This window comes from Ceratocystis lukuohia (genome assembly GCF_044167205.1).
Source record: "Ceratocystis lukuohia strain C4212 chromosome Unknown Supercontig8_pilon, whole genome shotgun sequence".
Taxonomy (NCBI): domain Eukaryota; kingdom Fungi; phylum Ascomycota; class Sordariomycetes; order Microascales; family Ceratocystidaceae; genus Ceratocystis; species Ceratocystis lukuohia.
In genome coordinates this window covers 526,067-543,097 of record NW_027263527.1, presented here as the reverse complement: position 1 = coordinate 543,097, position 17,031 = coordinate 526,067, and the positions used below count along the sequence as shown (strand labels likewise).

At 46.9% G+C, this 17,031-nt stretch overlaps 3 protein-coding genes across 3 annotated transcripts, besides 3 other annotated features; all 3 read left to right on the top strand.

Moving 5' to 3' along the window:
• Positions 1-2,022: 2,022 nt before the first annotated feature.
• On the top strand, positions 2,023-3,093 carry HOO65_080135 (1-phosphatidylinositol phosphodiesterase; the record flags this gene model as incomplete). The annotated part of the gene is made up of 1 exon (XM_071001463.1): positions 2,023-3,093. One exon carries the CDS (start codon positions 2,023-2,025, stop codon positions 3,091-3,093), a length of 1,071 nt encoding a protein of 356 aa, XP_070856365.1.
• Positions 3,094-7,289: 4,196 nt separating this feature from the next.
• Positions 7,290-7,295: a sequence feature (Protein overlapping with rRNA (HOO65_080134, KAL2885184.1) was converted to a misc_feature.).
• A 52-nt stretch (positions 7,296-7,347) lies between these two features.
• Positions 7,348-7,484: a sequence feature (Protein overlapping with rRNA (HOO65_080134, KAL2885184.1) was converted to a misc_feature.).
• Positions 7,485-7,543: 59 nt separating this feature from the next.
• Positions 7,544-8,282: a sequence feature (Protein overlapping with rRNA (HOO65_080134, KAL2885184.1) was converted to a misc_feature.).
• Positions 8,283-11,123: 2,841 nt separating this feature from the next.
• On the top strand, positions 11,124-12,194 carry HOO65_080133 (1-phosphatidylinositol phosphodiesterase; the record flags this gene model as incomplete). The annotated part of the gene is made up of 1 exon (XM_071001462.1): positions 11,124-12,194. The coding sequence occupies one exon, from the start codon at positions 11,124-11,126 to the stop codon at positions 12,192-12,194; it is 1,071 nt and encodes a 356-aa protein (XP_070856364.1).
• A 2,077-nt stretch (positions 12,195-14,271) lies between these two features.
• On the top strand, positions 14,272-15,375 carry HOO65_080132 (1-phosphatidylinositol phosphodiesterase; the record flags this gene model as incomplete). The annotated part of the gene is made up of 1 exon (XM_071001461.1): positions 14,272-15,375. The coding sequence occupies one exon, from the start codon at positions 14,272-14,274 to the stop codon at positions 15,373-15,375; it is 1,104 nt and encodes a 367-aa protein (XP_070856363.1).
• Between the last annotated feature and the right edge of the window lie 1,656 nt (positions 15,376-17,031).

The following is a 17,031-nucleotide window of genomic DNA, read 5'->3' as shown; positions in this document are numbered from 1 at the left end:
GAGACGTGGTTCACGCCTGCTCTATTCTTGTATCCGTTGTCATGCGCCAGGACTACTTCATCGGTTGATATCGTAGGGCTCTTGTGGCGGGCTACATTGGCAGTTGGTAGGAAGAAGGACGGTTTGAATAGGCACAAACAAAACAAAGAAGAGACAGGGAATAGCTAGACAAAAAAATCGTAGACAAAAACCTTATCTCTTGTGGTCATGGGTTTGCCTTGCTACGTGCCTTGTATTCTGCTCTTCTTATCGGTACCTGGGTGTTCGGAGATATTTATAAAAAGGGTTGTATGGGTCTTTATCCCACACTTGACTGAATACAGACATCTGCACCTGAAGTGTCAAGCATTACAGGGACTGTATTGAATGGTGTGGGATATGCAGATTGAATTGATTGCGTGAGGGGTGAAGTTATATCAGTTGGAATAATTCGCACTACCTACTTCATATCAAGTGTCCACCTGATGTCATCCAACGTTGGTTGCATTGTCCATAGCAGACTGAAAGCCTGGTATGCAACAATGAAATGGTGAGATCCGTGGGGCATGAGCATGGCCAGCTTTTCATGGAGTCAGTCAAGTCTTTCGTAGCCTGTAGTGCTAGATAGCACAGCACACGTCTATGACAACCAAACATTCTCCCTAAAATGACATGAAACTAGGTCCTTATACTGGAATTGTCAGTAACTCAAACCGGAGTTACCAGGATTGCTGACCCTGATCCAGTTCGCCCAAACGTTAGGGTTGGTATCAGACATAAGAGGTCTTCTTAAAAGGCCCATGCCCTTGACGTGGTAATGATATATATAAACCGGATGAGAACCGCTCTTCGGGCAAGATACGGATAGACATAGAATCAACTTCAGTAGTCACTTATTCCTGCTTCTCCCTCTTCACAGGACATTGAGTATGTCCTCCTAATATTTCCTGGTAGAAATGTCCCTAAGAGCATATCGTTTGCTGCATATCAATATCCAGAAATATACTCGAATTCTTACTGTATTTCTGAGCTAACAGTAGCTGCACATAATCATCAGAAGCGCGAAGGCCTGCCAAAAGTCCGCCGGCTCAACTATCCTGACCCGGCCGGGATCAGATGACAAGGATAGTGGAGAGTCGTGGAGAAAACAAGTGAAATATTACCTCCTCAACAGACGAGATGACCATCTGGAGCCAGGCTAGACAAGCACAATATCGTCCTACAGCACTCAAAGCAGCATGTTCGCATTTTCGTATGTTCTGCTTATTTGGTCTGTGTGCCAGGCTGTTCCGGCAGTCATCGTAGCTTGAGCGGAGGCGCAGGATATCAGGTACGGGAGTTACGACTACAAACTTTTTATTATTAGGATGGAGACCAGAGCTATCTGTGTAAGAATCACACATTAACTATGCCATCAAAAAAAGCAAATGACAGATGAAATTTACCCACTGGAGCTAGGGTGGTTCGTTACCAGCAACGGACTTTAGCAGCATCGTCACATATTTTATGCAGTAATGAGAACCCCTGCTATGCTTACTAGTGCTTATTGCCCCGAATTAACCTTTGATAACTTGGCTAGCATCACCGGTTGTGGCCAGTAGGGATTCTACAGACCGGAGGGATTGAAAACCCTTTACAAAGAACAAGAATGATGATGCAGTCCATATATCAGTGTTATGCCTACGGGGCCTTCACGATCTCCAAAGGCACAGCCATTCTCTTATGCCACTCATAAGAAATGCAATTTGACATAGGGGGTCTATGATCAAACTCAGGAGCCTATGCGGCTTACTTGAAAACATTGTAAGCTGGAACTGTGGCTACACGCGGACTTTAGGTGTTGACAATGTGAGGTGAGTCTACTGGAGTCCACCTATGATCCAATTATTAATACAACATCATGCCCACTGTTAAAGACTAGACTTCAAATGACTTAATACCCTATCACTCCCACTTCACTATTACCGTTTTCTGTTTCCCCTTTCATAGCGGGCATTTGTGATTGTCTACTATAGTGGATATTCGATTGATCCCATTGTTGACATGTACTTCTCTCTCTTTACGATCCTAGCCTTCCTGGCCTTCAGCCAAGCTGCCAGCTTCCAAGGCGTTGATGACTACTGGTCCTTTGATGTCGGCGCCGGCAAGAACGCCGACTGGATGTCGAACCTAGCGGATGATACTCCGCTGTCGAGTCTATCTATCCCCGGCACTCGCGGGTCTGCGTCGAGCACATTTAAATCTCCAATAATAAGGACCCAAAGTGAAGACATAGTCCCACAGCTCGTAGGTGGCATAAGATATATGGACATCTCTTGCAACTATTACAACTATGGACTCAAAGTCTACCATGCAGCATACAGAACTAGTTACAGTCTTGAGACACTTTTGCGCACCCTGAATCAATTTCTGGATGAACACCCCCGCGAAACCATCATCCTCCGCATCCAAACGGACACTCATCCCAAGTTCATTAACAGCCGCTTTGAAGATTTTATGACTTCTACCTACTACAAGGATGACGTACGTCGTGTCTACTCCCTAAATACTGATGAAATTACAGCAGTACCTACGCTAGGTGAAATTCGCGGCAAGATTTTCATCCTGCAGGACTTCGAGACAAGTCCTCCTGGCCGTTATGGTCTTCCCTGGAACTCGGATGCTGTGTCTAGCTACAGCAAGGGGATGACCGTTGGTACTCTATTTTTGAATTCAGTTTGGGCTAGTGCTCAATCTCACCTGAGCGAGGCTCCCTCAATGGAATCCAATAAGCTACACATCACCTACACTACCGCTAGTTTTGGTGTCGACCCTATCAATCTCGCTGCTAGGAATAGTCCTCGTTCTGGAATGAATAAACGTCTTGGTGAATATCTCAGCAACAACAAGGGCGAATGTTTTGGTATTATTGTTATGGACTTCCCTGGCCAGTATCTTGTTCAGCAGATCTTGAAGCTTAACGATAAACATTTGTCTCTTGACATCCACGGTGTTCCTCAAGACCGCGCTGATACAAGCATGGCCGATGAGGCTGCTCACGGGATAGCTGATGGTGAAGTGGTTGAATCGTCTGCTACAGTAAGGGACGATGAAGCCAGCCCCGCGGACTCGTAAAGACCGCCAACCTCATCTTATACCACGTGGCACTCAAGATCTTCTGCAGCAAGAGAGAAACCCACGACGACATAAATAGGCCGAAATAGGTAGAGAACGTTCCCTTTTAATGGGGCATCAGCATGCAATGCTCCTGTTAAGAAAAGGATGTAGTGAGTACAAGGTGCGCGACAAGATGGGAAATGCAAGCTAGACGAACATAAGACTCGGGATTTCTTAGATTAATAACGTGCATTACAAGCATACAACGCCGCCAAGTATGCGTCGCGCTTTCTCCTCCTAAATCTCACTTTCCACTTGATCAATCCACTCCTCAACTATCAAATATATCAATCATAAAAACTGAATCTAAAAACCTTGTTCCTAAAACGATATGAAGGTACGTCGTTGTAGTGAAGTGTGGCCAAAAGTATATAGTTTACCATATATTAATACCAAAGGAAGCAGCTGCTACTTTGCAGGGTAGCATGATGGGGGTCCTACATCGAAGCCATCAAGTATGAGAGCAGCATGGAACACACATCGCTAAAATGCATCGTGCATTTAGGTACAGTGCTAATTGATTAGGTGATGAATCACATTCTCGCCGTATCTCTGAACTAATGGCAGCTGCACGCCATCGTCGGGAGCGCCTAGGCCTGTCAAAAGTCCACTTTCCGAAGTTTTCTGACCCAGCCAGGATAGGATGACATGTATAGAGGAGATTCGTGGAGAAAGCAAGTGAAATATTACCTCCACAACAGATGAGATGACTATCTAGAACCAGGCTATACAAGTACCATCTCGTCCGATAGCACTTGAAGCAGCATTGTGGCATATTCTGCTTATATGGTCTCTGTGCCAGGCTGTTCCAGCAGTCTTCATGGCTTGAGGAGAGGCGCAGGCATGATATCGGTTACTGGAAGTATGAGCACAAACCTTTCATGATCAGCAACCGCCTAGCATAGAATGTGTTAAGACTAGAGTCGTCCGTGTGACAATCACGCAATAGCTATGCCATCAAGAAAAGAGGAAATGACAAATGAAATATATCCACTACAGCTGGGGTGGTTCGTTACCAGCAATGGACTTTGGCAACATGGTCATAGATTGTATACGGTAATCAGCACCCCTGCAGCGCTTACTAGTGCTTATTGCCTCCAAGTACACTTTGATAACTTGGCAAGTATCGTGGGTGTGGCTGACAAAAATTCTCCAGGACAGAAGGATTGAGAGCCATTGAAAAAAGAACAAGAATGGTGATGCAGTCCACATATAATTGTTTTCCTTATGGGGCCTTCAAGATCTCCAAAGGCTCAGTCATTCTTGTATGCCACTCGTAAGAAATGCTCTTTGATATAGGGGGTCTATGATCAAACTCTACAGGAGCCTATGCGGCTTACTTGAAAGCATTGTAAGCTGGATCTGTGGCTACACGCGGACTTTAGATGTTGACAATGTGAGGTGAGTCTACTAGAGTCCACCTATGATCTAACTATTAATACAACACCATGCCCACCGTTAAATACTAGACTTCAAATCTCTTGGTACTCTATCGCTATTACTCTTTTCCTTTTTTCCTCATCACATCCAGTTGATATTTGTGCCTGTCTGCTATAGTGGATATTTGATTCATCCCATTGTTGACATGTACTTCTCTCTCTTTACGACCCTAGTCTTCCTGGCCTTCAGCCAAGCTGCCAACTTCCAAGGCATTGATGACTACTGGTCTTTTGATAGTGGCGCTGGTCAGAATGCTGACTGGTTTGTTTTTTGTTTGTTTGTTTGTTCTATTTAACGTCTACCTTACTGTTATTTCGCAGAAATACGACGGCATGTTCTGGACGGAAGGGGAGTTAGAAGATGTCGTCTTCCGACCCCTCTTCCGGGCAGTCAGCAGTTGCAGGTACTCGTCTTCATTGGAATAATCCTATGACTTTTTAGGGTCCGGCCATGCGGCCAGGAGTCTTCTCAGTTAGACGTTGCCCAAGGGCTTCCCTGCTGGTTGGGTGGTTGTGTTTCCAGGGTTGGTTACCTGGTGTTTTGGCTTGCGGCGCCCTACCTATATAATAGTCTAGTCTAAAAGGCCAACGGCTATCTGCTTCGGGTGTATGCCTTGGCAGGGTACGTCGGTTTTGTCCTCTGTTTGGCGAAGTGGTTGTCGCATTTTCAACAATAGACCATGGGCCTCTGGAGAAAGGGTCCTTCCGAATCTCTTCGGGGTCCTTTCGACATCTCCTTCTGCTCTTGTCTTCTTTTTCATTTTTTTTTTTTTTTTTCCTTTTTTGACCCCTTCTCTCGCTTTCCTCCCTCTCTTCCTTGCTTCGCCGCCCCTTTCGATCCCCTGTCTCCTCCTTCTCCTCCTCTCGTCCTCACTGCGTGTAGCTGTGCTGTATGTGTGTGCGGGTTGCTTTGTTCACCTCCGCTGTAGGTGCTTCAGGTTCCGATGTAGCACGCTAGCAATGTACTTTGTTGCTTTTGTGTTTTTCAGTAGCTTGTCCGTAAACCTTTGGCTCCAAGGCCTTGGCAAAGTCCTGCACGTCCACATGTGCCCTCGTTCTTTGGGCTGGTTGCAGTGAGTGCACTTGTGTGGGCACTTGTGGTTGAAATGGTCGTGGTACTGGTCAAAGTCTCCATGTCCTGTCCTGGCAGCCAGGATGTGCCCCAGTTCTGTTCTGTCCAGGCCTTTATAGCCCGGCACGCGGAATGGGGGGTTGCATGGGATACCGTCAAGTGGGCGATATCCTTCCTGCTCCTTCCACCATTTCTCATACTCCTCACGCAGTTGGTTTCTCCTCCATCTTTGTGCCCCTGCCAGACTGGCGCGGGGCTCAAGGTTGGATCCGAGGCATCCAAGTTTGGCTTGTGCGTCGGCTTGTTCGTTTCCCTCCAGGCCTACATGTCCTGGGACCCAGAGCACTTGGACGCGTCTCCTGTCATCCTTGCTCTTCCACATGTTCAGGGTCCAGAATGCTGACTGGATGTCCAACCTTGCGGATGGTACTTCGCTGTCAAGACTGGTCTACGATCATGACATGGCCACCTACTGCCATATCAGTCCGGAGTTTTGAAGGGCTATGAGGTCTGGTGCTTCTAATAGACCATGCCTTCTAGCTGGACGAAGCAAAAAGATACGGGTGCTGACATACAACACTGGGGATTCTCATGTGGTCACCCACCATAATACTAGTCCAGCGCTTTGTAGGTTAACTAGGGGAGAGCGGACGGGATCCCGTGCTTTCTACAAGCTATGGTCGTATGTTGATGATGATGATGATGATGATGATGAAATTCAGTTTATACTCTAGGGACTATCTGCGGCCCCACTTTGGGAGTCCGGAGCTCTTTCGAGGACCGTATTTTCTGGCGCCTGTTTTTCTGTACCCCTTCCGCCCATGTCTGTGTGGTCCCGGGTCACGGCTTTGCCGTACCCATAGGGGCCTCCACAGGACATTCCCCTGCTGACTCCATCCCTGTAAGGAGAAGAGAGGAAAAAGGCAGGGAAGAGGGCTTCCCGTATTTTCCCTCCCTTCCCCTACCCCACCGGTAAACCCCAGACCAACCCTAAACCCAGAAGAGGGGAGTCTGTCCCAACTTCCCCACAATCATTCGATCCTCTGAAAATTCTGCAGTGCCTGGAAATCGTGAAGATCACGAAGTCAGGACAGCAGATTCCAGTGCAGCCTGGGAAGCCCTTTCCATAAATTTTGTCTAAAATCCAGACTGTGTGAGCATCCGGGGCTCATGGTTAGTCCTTCCGCTTCTTCGATGCGCTGCCTGTTTGGTGTGGATGTGACCTCGAGGCAGTCCCCTTTCTGGTGACCTGACCCGAAAGTCACCAGTCCGTCGTCAGACGGGACCGCAAGAAAGAACAAAAACAAAAGGAAAAAACATAGGAAATAATTTGGACTGTGTGAACTCTCAAAGTTTAGTCCTGAGTGTGTGATGGTGTGTTCCTTGAGGTGGATTGGTGTTGCGGCGATGAGGTGTTGACGATCGCGAAAAAGGTGTCGTGGAAAAGGGGGTGGATCGACGACGAGGTTAACCTCAAGGTTGGGTAAGTGCGGCCTCAAGGCATCACAGCTCATTTGCCATAAAATAATAAAGAATGAAAAAACGGTTATCGGTGTCATAAACGTTTTCCACCAGAAGCCTGAAAAAAGGGGAGGTGCCAGACCTCAAAGGTACCCCCCCGAGGGTTGTAGGAGGGAGAGTTGATGGTCGTATGTTGGGTAAACCAGGAGGTAACACGAATTGTAAAGCACTCCAAAAAAGTACGTGGGAGCAAAAGGTATTGTGACATACAACACCGAGGATTCGCATGTGGTCACCCACCATACTACTGGTTCGGCGCTCTGTGGCTTGACTAAGGGGGAGCAGACGGGACCCCGTATTTTCCACAGGCTATGGTCGTATGTTGGGAAACTATGCCTTTATCGGACATTATATCTTAATTTACCGGTGCCGACAGAGAAGAAGCCTGGGCAGACAAGACACCCGGAAGGCTCGCCCGAGTGCTATGGGTCCCAGGACACATGGGCATCAAAGGCAATGAGCTAGCCGATACCCAGGCCAAGTTAGGAAGCCAGGGACTGGTAACGGAACACCGCTTCAGCCTTGCAGGAGCACGGAGATGGAGAAGAGACCAGCTACGTCTCGACTACGAAGGGTGGTGGAAAGAACAAAAAGGATACCGTCCGCTTGGAACCGGCGTCTCCACTGAACCCCCCTTCCGCAACTCCCGCTACAAAGGGCTGACTAGAATAGAGCTGGGCCACATCCTCGCGGCTAGAACTGGCGATGGAGACTTCGACAGATACCACGAGCGATGGGGACACAACTGCCCACTTGGATGCAGAGCCTGCAACCAAGCCAAGGAACGAGGACACTGGTGGACCTGCAAGGCACTACCCAGACCATGGAGCCAAAGGTTCGCGGACAAGCTCCTTAAAAACACGAAAGCGACAAGTTATGTCGCCAACGTGCTTCGCCGCAACCTGATGCTCCTTAAAGAGAAACAACAACCCGAGCCCGAGCTGAGCTGTCTGGACACCACAGAGGCAACCCCCCCTCAAGAAACGCGTAGAGGCAGGTCACTGCCACCGCAGACTACAGGGGAGCGACCACAACAAGGGCAGCCTAGGATGACACAACCAACTCCACGACAGCAAGGGCAACAACGAAGAAGGGGACGAGGAGGGCGAAGTTGAGGGAGAATGGAAGGGGAAGAGAGAAGAGATAGGAGGAGGAAACGTTCGCAGGACAGGAAGGAGATGTCGAGGAGGGCTCCGTGAGAAGGTGTGGAGGGAGCTCTGCTACCAACCACCAGCAGAACGGGAAAAATATTAAAAATGATGCGGCAGCAGCCATGCATACGGAAGGACAAAACCGCTGTACTCTGCCGGGGCCTACCCCCCGTGCTGAAAGCCGGCGGCCTTTTAGACTAGATTACACGCGGTCGTCGCAGACCAAAAATACCTGGAACCCCGCAGGCACGCCCTAGGGCAATGCTGGACAGAGAGCCATCCTGGCCCAAGCGCCGGACCCTAAAAAGTCATAGGAGGCGCTCGAAATCCAAGCAAACCTGCAATTGCTGACCGCCCAGGAGGAGTCACGGGAAGCTGACATCAGCCAACGGCTCCTGTCCGGAATATGCCGTCGTATTACCGCGAAATAATTGGTAGGTAGACGTAAAATAATACAATACAATACAATAGACAGAGAAGATGCGGAGAGGCAGGTCACTGCTACGGCAGACTACAGCGGAGCGATCACAACAAGGGCAGCCTAGCATGACACAACCAACCCCGAGACAGGAAGGGCAGCAACGAAGAAGGGGACGAAGAGGGCGAAGATGAGGGGGAACGGAAGGGGAAGAGAGAAGGGGTGGGAGGAGGAAACGTTTGCAGGATAGGAAGGAGATGTCGAAGCGGGCTCCATGAAAAGGTGTTCACGATAATAACAATAGAAATAGAAAAAAAAAGCGTTCTTCTCAGGACGTCATTCAGAACACGAAACGGATCCTGAGCCTCCAGAAGGGCGAGAGACCAGGGAGAGAAGTATGTACAAGTGCTGTGGGTCCCAGGCCATGTAGGCCTAGCCGGACCGCGGAGATGGGGGAGAAACCGGCTCCGTACAGAGTATGAAGAATGGTGGAAAGAGCAAGAAGGATGCTGCTCGCTCAATGATATCCCTCCGACTGCGTGAAAAAATATTGACCCCTGCCCGATATTTGTCGATTCAAAGGCTTTGCACTTTTAGTGGTGTAATGACACTGCTCTCGCAGAGATGGATCTAGCCGATACTCTAGATCCCATGAATCCTCATGAGCAATATATAAGGGGTGAAGTCCAAGGACGTAGTGTAGAAGTTATCCCCTTACTAAATCAACTGATTCGACATTTAAGATCTATTCTACATAATCACTCACGTTGATGCATATAGATACGTGAGTCTCGTAAGTATAGCAATCCTAGAAATGTATGTCGATTCTTATGATTCTCAGAGCTTGATGAAGAAGGAAGCAAACTCTGTGACAGACTTCCGAAGCTGGTGCTTGGTAAGTCTATCTCAGAGCGGGGTCAGGGTCAGATTGTCATGTGACCCTGGACCCTAAACCCTACAATATAGAACCCGGCTGAGTTCCTCTCCTCGGACTAGATTTAGAGAGACACAGAACAACTTGAATAATCACTTATTCCTTCTTCCTCTTCTTCACAGGACATTCAGTACGTCCTCCTAATATTTATTGCTAGAAATGTCTCTAAAAGCTCATTGTTTGCTGCAGATTGAATGTCCAGAAATATGCTCCAACTCTCACTGTAACTCTGAGCTAATGGTAGCTGCACAAAATCACCGGAAGCGTGAAGGCCTGCCAAAAGTCCGCCGGCCCAACTATCTAGACCCGGCCGCGATCAGATAACAAGGATAGTGGAAAGTCGTGGAGAGAACAAGTGAAATATTAGCTCCTCAACAGACGAGATGACCGTCTAGAGCCAGGCTAGACAAGCACAATCTCGTCCTACAGCACTCAAAGCAGCATCTTCGCATTTTCGTATGTTCTGCTTATTTGGTCTGTGTTCCAGGCTGTTCGGGCAGTCGTCCTAGCTTGAGCGGAGGCGCAGGCAGGATATCAGTTACTGGAGTTATGAGTACATTGAACTTGAACTTGAATATATTTAACGTCTACGGGAATCACAGAGATCAAACGACGCCGGACTGGTTACCGGACAGAAATTAACCCTCTGCAAGATTCACTATAGAGTTTTGGCGAGCGAAGCGCAATTGCTCCCAAGTTACCTTGTTGCTCGTTTCCACTCTACCGTGGGTTATGAGTACAAACTTTTTATTATTAGGATACACATAGCATAGCACAGGGTAGAGACCAGAGCTATCTGTGTAAGAATCACGCAAAACCGATGCCATCAAAAAAAGCAAATGACAAATGAAATTTACCCACTGGAGCTAGGGTGGTTCATTACCAGCAACGGACTTTAGCAGCATCGTCACATATTTTATGCAGCAATGAGCACCCCTGGTATGCTTACTAGTGCTTATTGCCCCGAATTAGCTTTTGATAACTTGGCTAGCATCACAGTTTGTGGCCAGTAAAGCTTCTACAGACCGGAAGGAATGAAATCCCTTTATAAAGAACAAGAACGGTGATGCCGTTTATACAGCAGTGTTATGCCTACGGGGCCTTCAAGATATCCAAAGGCTCAGTCATTCTCTTAAGCCACTCACAAGAAATGTAATTTGACATAGGCGGTCTATGATCAAACTCTACAGGAGCCTATGTGGCTTACTTGAAAACATTGTAAGCTGGAACCGTGGCTACACTCGGACCTTAGATGTTGACAATGTGAGGTGAGTCCACCTATGATCAAACTATTAATACAACATCATGCCCACTGTTAAAGACTAGAGTTCAAATGTCTTGGTACCCTATCACTCTCAATTCACTATGACTGTTTTCTATTTTTCCTTTTCGCATCCAGCTGACATTTGTCCTTGTCTGCTATAGTGGATATTCGATTGATCCCATTGTTGATATGTACTTCTCTCTCTTTACGACCCTAGCCTTCCTGGCCTTCAGCCAAGCTGCCAGCTTCCAAGGCGTTGATGACTACTGGTCCTTTGATGTCGGCGCCGGCCAGAACGCCGACTGGATGTCTAACCTTGCGGATGATACTCCACTGTCGAGTCTATCAATCCCCGGCACTCACGGGTCCGCGTCGAGCACATTTGAATCTCCAATAATAAGGACCCAAAGTGATGATCTAGTCCAACAACTTGAAGGCGGTATAAGATATATCGACATCTCATGCAACTATGATAGCTATGGACTCATGGTCTACCATGCCGCATATAGAACTAGCTACAGTCTTGGGAGACTTTTGCGCACTGTTAATCAATTTCTGGATAGACACCCCCGTGAAACTATCATCCTCCGCATCCAAACGGACACTCACCCCAAGTTCATTAACAAACGCTTTGAAGATTTTATGACTTCTACCTACTACAAGGATGACATACGTCGTGTCTACTCCCGAAATGTTCATGAAATTACAACAGTACCTACTCTTGGTGAAATTCGCGGCAAGATCTTCATCCTGCAGGACTTCAAGACTAGTCCTCCTGGCCGTTATGGTCTTCCCTGGAACTCGGATACCGTCTCTAGCTACAGCAAGGGGATGACCGTCAGTACTTTATTTTTGAAGTCAGTTTGGGCTAGTGCTCAATCTCACCTTAGAGAGGCTCCCTTGATGGAATCAAATAAGCTACACATCACCTACACTACCGCCAGTTCTGGTGTCAACCCTATTAATCTTGCTGCTAGGAATAGTCCTCGTTCTGGAATGAACAAACTTCTTGGAGAATATCTCAGCAATAATGAGGGCGACTGTTTTGGTATTATTGTCATGGACTTCCCTGGCCAGTATCTCGTTCAGCAGATCTTGAAGCTTAATGATAAGCATTTGTCTCTTGACATCCCCGGTGTTCCTCACGACGGTGCTGATACAAGCATGGCCGATGAGGCTGCTCATGGCACAGTTGATGGTGAAGAGGTTGACTCGTATGCTTCAGTTAGAGACGATGAAGCCAGCCCTGTGGATTCGTAAAGACCGCCAATTCTATACCACGTGGCATTCAAGATCTTCTGCAGCAAGAGAGAAACCCACGACGACATAAATAGGCCTAAATCGGTAGAGAACGTTCCTGTTTAATGGGGCATAAGCACGCGGTGCTATTGCTTGGGAAGGGATTTAGAGAGTAAATCGGATGTGACAAGATAGAAACTGTAAGCTAGACGAAGATAAAACTCATGATTCCTTAGTTCCGTCACAAGCGTACGAAGTAGCCAAGTATGTCTCGCACTTCTTCCCCCTACATCCAACTTTTCACTTAATCAATCTATTCCTCAACTATGAAATATGTCAATCATAAATACTGAATCTAAGACTTTGCTTGCCTTGCTTATCAAGCCCTTCAGAATGGTCTAAAGCCAAGCGTCCCAAGAGCTATCAACTTCCATAGAATCTCCGGGCATTAGCTACATCGCTGGCAGAAGGAACTCATTAGGGACATGATTGGATCCCATAATCTCGTCGGCTATCTAATTTTGAGAAATTGGTCCTTATTCAGTTCACGCTGTATCTAGATTTCCTATGATTTCCTCCCGCCCGTGTGGTGTATAAGTAAGGGCTGACCAATTGCTGGCTGACCATGACATGACGCCAGGTGGCGCACGTTAAGCTTCAAGCTTTGTTAGGCGACAAATAGGCCTCATCACACAATTACCACTACAGAGTCAAGTGCGAAAGTTGAGGCATTATCTATGACTGGTTTATACTTGTGGCCAACACAATTGTCAAGCATGGGATGTTGTCAGCAACTTAAGTCAGGGTTACCAGGATTTCTAACCCTGATCCATTTCGCCCAAGCGTTAGGGTTAGTATCAGACATCAAGGGTCTGTTTCCAAAGCCCATGTGCTTGATCTAGAACATGGTAGTGATGGAAATGTAAACCGGCTGAGATCCGCCCCTCGGACTAGAGTTACATAGATACAGAACAACTTCAATAACCACTTATTCCTTCTTCCTCTTCTTCACAGGACATTCAGTATGTCCTGCTAATATCTCCTGTTACATGTGGCTTGTTAATTTCTGCGATGTCGACGAGACTTGTTTTATGATGAGTTTAATTCAGGACGGAATGGTCCTCACAGCCTTAGATAGGAGTGGACAGCCAAAACTAGTGCAGCGTGAAAATCGGGAATGGATTGCAGTCAGTTAGCCATGAATGTAGATGTTCAAGCGATCCGACCGTTTATCACAGTTGCAAACGAAACAGATAAGACACAAGAAATCGCTGGACAAGAAGCCATGTACGGAATCCTTGCTTCTTAGTCATGGATTTGCCCTACTATGTGCCTTGTATTCTGATCTTCGTATCTTATGGTATACAGGATACCTAGGCAATCGGAGAGATTAATGTATAGAGATGTATAGAGTGCAGTAATTGTATCGCCATCGTGTGACAATCATGCAATACCTACGCCATCAAGAAAAGAGCAAATAACAAGTGAAATATATCCACTGCAGCTGGGGTGGTTCGTTATCAGCTATGGACTTTAGCAGCATGGTCATAGATTCTATAAGGTAATCAGCGCCCCTGCAGTGCTTACTAGTGCTTATTGCCTCTAATTACAGCTTGATAATTTCGCAAGGATCATGGGTGTGCCTGGCAACAGTTCTAGAAGACAGAAGGATTGAAAGCCCTTCATAACAACAAGAATTGTAATGGAGTCCATATATCGATGTTATGTCTACAGGGCGTTCAAGACCTCCAAAGGCCCAGTCATTCTCTTATGCCACTCCTAGGAAATGCAGTTTTATACAGGGGTGCATGATCAAACTCTACAGAAGCCTATGCGGCTCACTGAAAAACATTGTAAGCTGCAACTGTGGCTACTCTCGGGCTTTAGATAATGAGAATGTTAGATGAGTCTACTGGGCTGGGGTCCCCTAACGATCTGGCTTTTAATACGACATCATGCCCAGTGTTAAAGAGTTCAAACGTCTTGATACCCTATCAATCTCATCTCACTATTACTCTTTTTCTTCTTTCTTTTTCATATCCAGCCGATCTTTGTGCTTGTCTGCTATAGTGGATATTCGGTTGATCCCATTGTTGGCATGTACTTCTCTCTCTTCACGACCCTAGCCTTCCTGGCCTTCAGCCAAGCTGCCAGCTTCCAAGGCATTGATGACTACTGGTCCTTTGATGTCGGCGCCGGCCAGAACGCCGACTGGATGTCCAACCTTGCGGATGGTACTCTGCTGTCGAGTCTATCTATGCCTGGCACTCACAGGTCTTTGACACACGATTTTAAATATTCAGTACTGAGGACCCAAAATGAAGATCTAGTTCAACAACTCAATGGTGGCATTAGATATATCGATATCACGTGCGACTATTATAAACACGGACTTGAAGTCTTCCATGCAAAATGTCTAACTAGCTACAACCTTTTCAAAGTTTTTGGCACGATAAATGAATTCCTGGATGAACACCCCCGTGAAACGGTCATCATCCGCATGCAAACACTCATTCGACCTGAGGAGATTAAAGACTCCTTCAAGTTCTTCATGCATACTCGCTTGAATCGGGATACAGTCCGCCGCCTCTACCGCAAAGGCACTGCTGGAATTACATCGGCTCCTACCCTTGGCGAAGTTCGCGGCAAGATTTTCATTCTGCAGGACTTCGAGACCAGTCCCCCTGGCCTATATGGCCTTCCCTGGAACTCGGATACTGTGTCTAGCTACAGCAATACGATGACCCTGAGTACATTTTCCTTGAAATCAATTTGGGCTGGTGCTCAATCTCACTTTAGCGAGGCCCCCTTGACTGAGTCCAATAAGCTACGCATCACCTACACTACTGCTAGTTATGGTGTTTACCCTATCAATCTTGCTGCTAGGAATAGTCCCCGTTCTGGAATGAACAAACTTCTTGGAGAATATCTCAGCAACAATGACGGCGACTGTTTTGGTATTATCGTTATGGACTTCCCTGGCCAGTATCTTGTTCAGCAGATCTTGAAGCTTAATGATAAGTATTTGTCTCTTGACATCCCCGGTGTTCCTCACGACGGTGCTGATACAAGCATGGCCGATGAGGCTGCTCATGGCACAGTTAATAGTGATGAGGTTGACTCGCCTGCTACAGTTGAGGACGATGAAGCCAGCCCCTTGCTTTTACACGACACATCCGGGAGGCAATCATCGCAAATCTAGGTCTAGGATGAACTGAATAATGATCAATTTCTCAAAATTAGATAGCCGACGAGATTAGGGGATCCAATCATGTCCCTAATGAATTCCCTTCCGCCAGCCATGTAGCTGATGCCCGGAGACTCTATGGAGGTTTGCAGGGCTTCGGATGCTTGGCTTTGGATCATTCTGAAGGGCTTGAAGAGTAACAAAGGTTCTAGGTTTAATAATTATGATTGACATATTTCGTGGTTGAAGAATGGATTGATCAAGTCAAAAGTTGGATGTAGGAGGAAAAAGTGCGACGCATACTTGGCTACTTCGTATGCTGAAGATGCACTTTTCAAACCAAGAAATCCCGAGTTTTATCTCCATCTAGCACGCATTTTCTATCTTGTCACATCCCTTTTATTCTCTAAATCCTTTTCCTAGCAGTAGCTTTACGTGCTGATGCCAAATTAAATAGCAACGTTCTATGCCGGCTTAGGCCTATGTATGTCGTCGTGGGTTTCTCTCTTGCTGCAGAAGATCTTGCGTGCCACGTGGTATAGGACTGATGGTCTTTACGAATCTACAGGCTGACCAATTGCTGGCTGACCATCACATGCCGCCAGGTGGCACAGGTTAGGCTTCAAACCTTTCCAGGCGACAACTAGGCCTCAAGACACGGTTTTCTACAAATATGACTATTAGTGAGCCAAGCGTGAAGATCCAGCCATTATCTATAGCAGGGGTACACTCGTGGGCAACACAATTGTGAAGTAGAGCACGTGGTTAGACGATTCCTGCAACGTCGATGGGACTTATTTTTATAATGGGTGTAAGCTAAGACAGAACCGTCGTCACAGGCATAGATAAGTGTGGACAGCCGAAGCCAGTGCAGACTGAAAACCGGGCATGGATTACCGCCACTCAAGCGATTGATGTATATGGTCAAGTGATCCCACTGTTTATCATCCATGTAGCCTAATATCAACTCACCACCTAGTCAAAGACTTTGAATAGGCGAACGAGATGTAAAGTCTGCGCCTGGGGGCAACACGAGCCCGACTATGGAGAAGATGGGTAATGGCAGTAGAGGATGGAAATCAAGAAATGGATCAAATACATGAGGATGTGTAGGTAGCGGTCGAATCATCGAGAAGTGGTCGTTGGGGAAGGCCAGTGCGTGCGACCATAGATTCATCTCTGTGTTGTCTGCGGCAAGCCTAGTTATAATGCAGGAAGATTTCAGGTAGTAATTCATACATCTGGGAGAAAGTATAGCGAATAACATGGGTTCATTAGATGATGTTTTGTGTTTTTATTGCGATTTCTCTCTTGAAAGTATAAAAAGAGTGAGCAGATACTTGGCTACGACGCATGTTTGTAATCGTTCGACTGTCGAAGTATCTAGTTCTCAGACCTGAGTCACGTCATCTGATGTATTATCGCTTTCATCCAACTAGAAATTGACTTGAGTCCCTCAAGACTCAACGCTGAAGAGATACTTTGACGTGCCTGGTCTGTTTTTCCAGATATTCTGAGTCACAAGTGGCCTCAAGCGCCGTCTATGGCGTCTTGGCAAACCAAGGGTTAGGAAGGCTCCCCTCCTCCTCGAGTGGTGTCGGGGTCCGTAGCTGCACATCAAGCTTAGAGATGAAATTTTCTAGATCTAAAGGAGCAAGCCTGGCTCCTCTA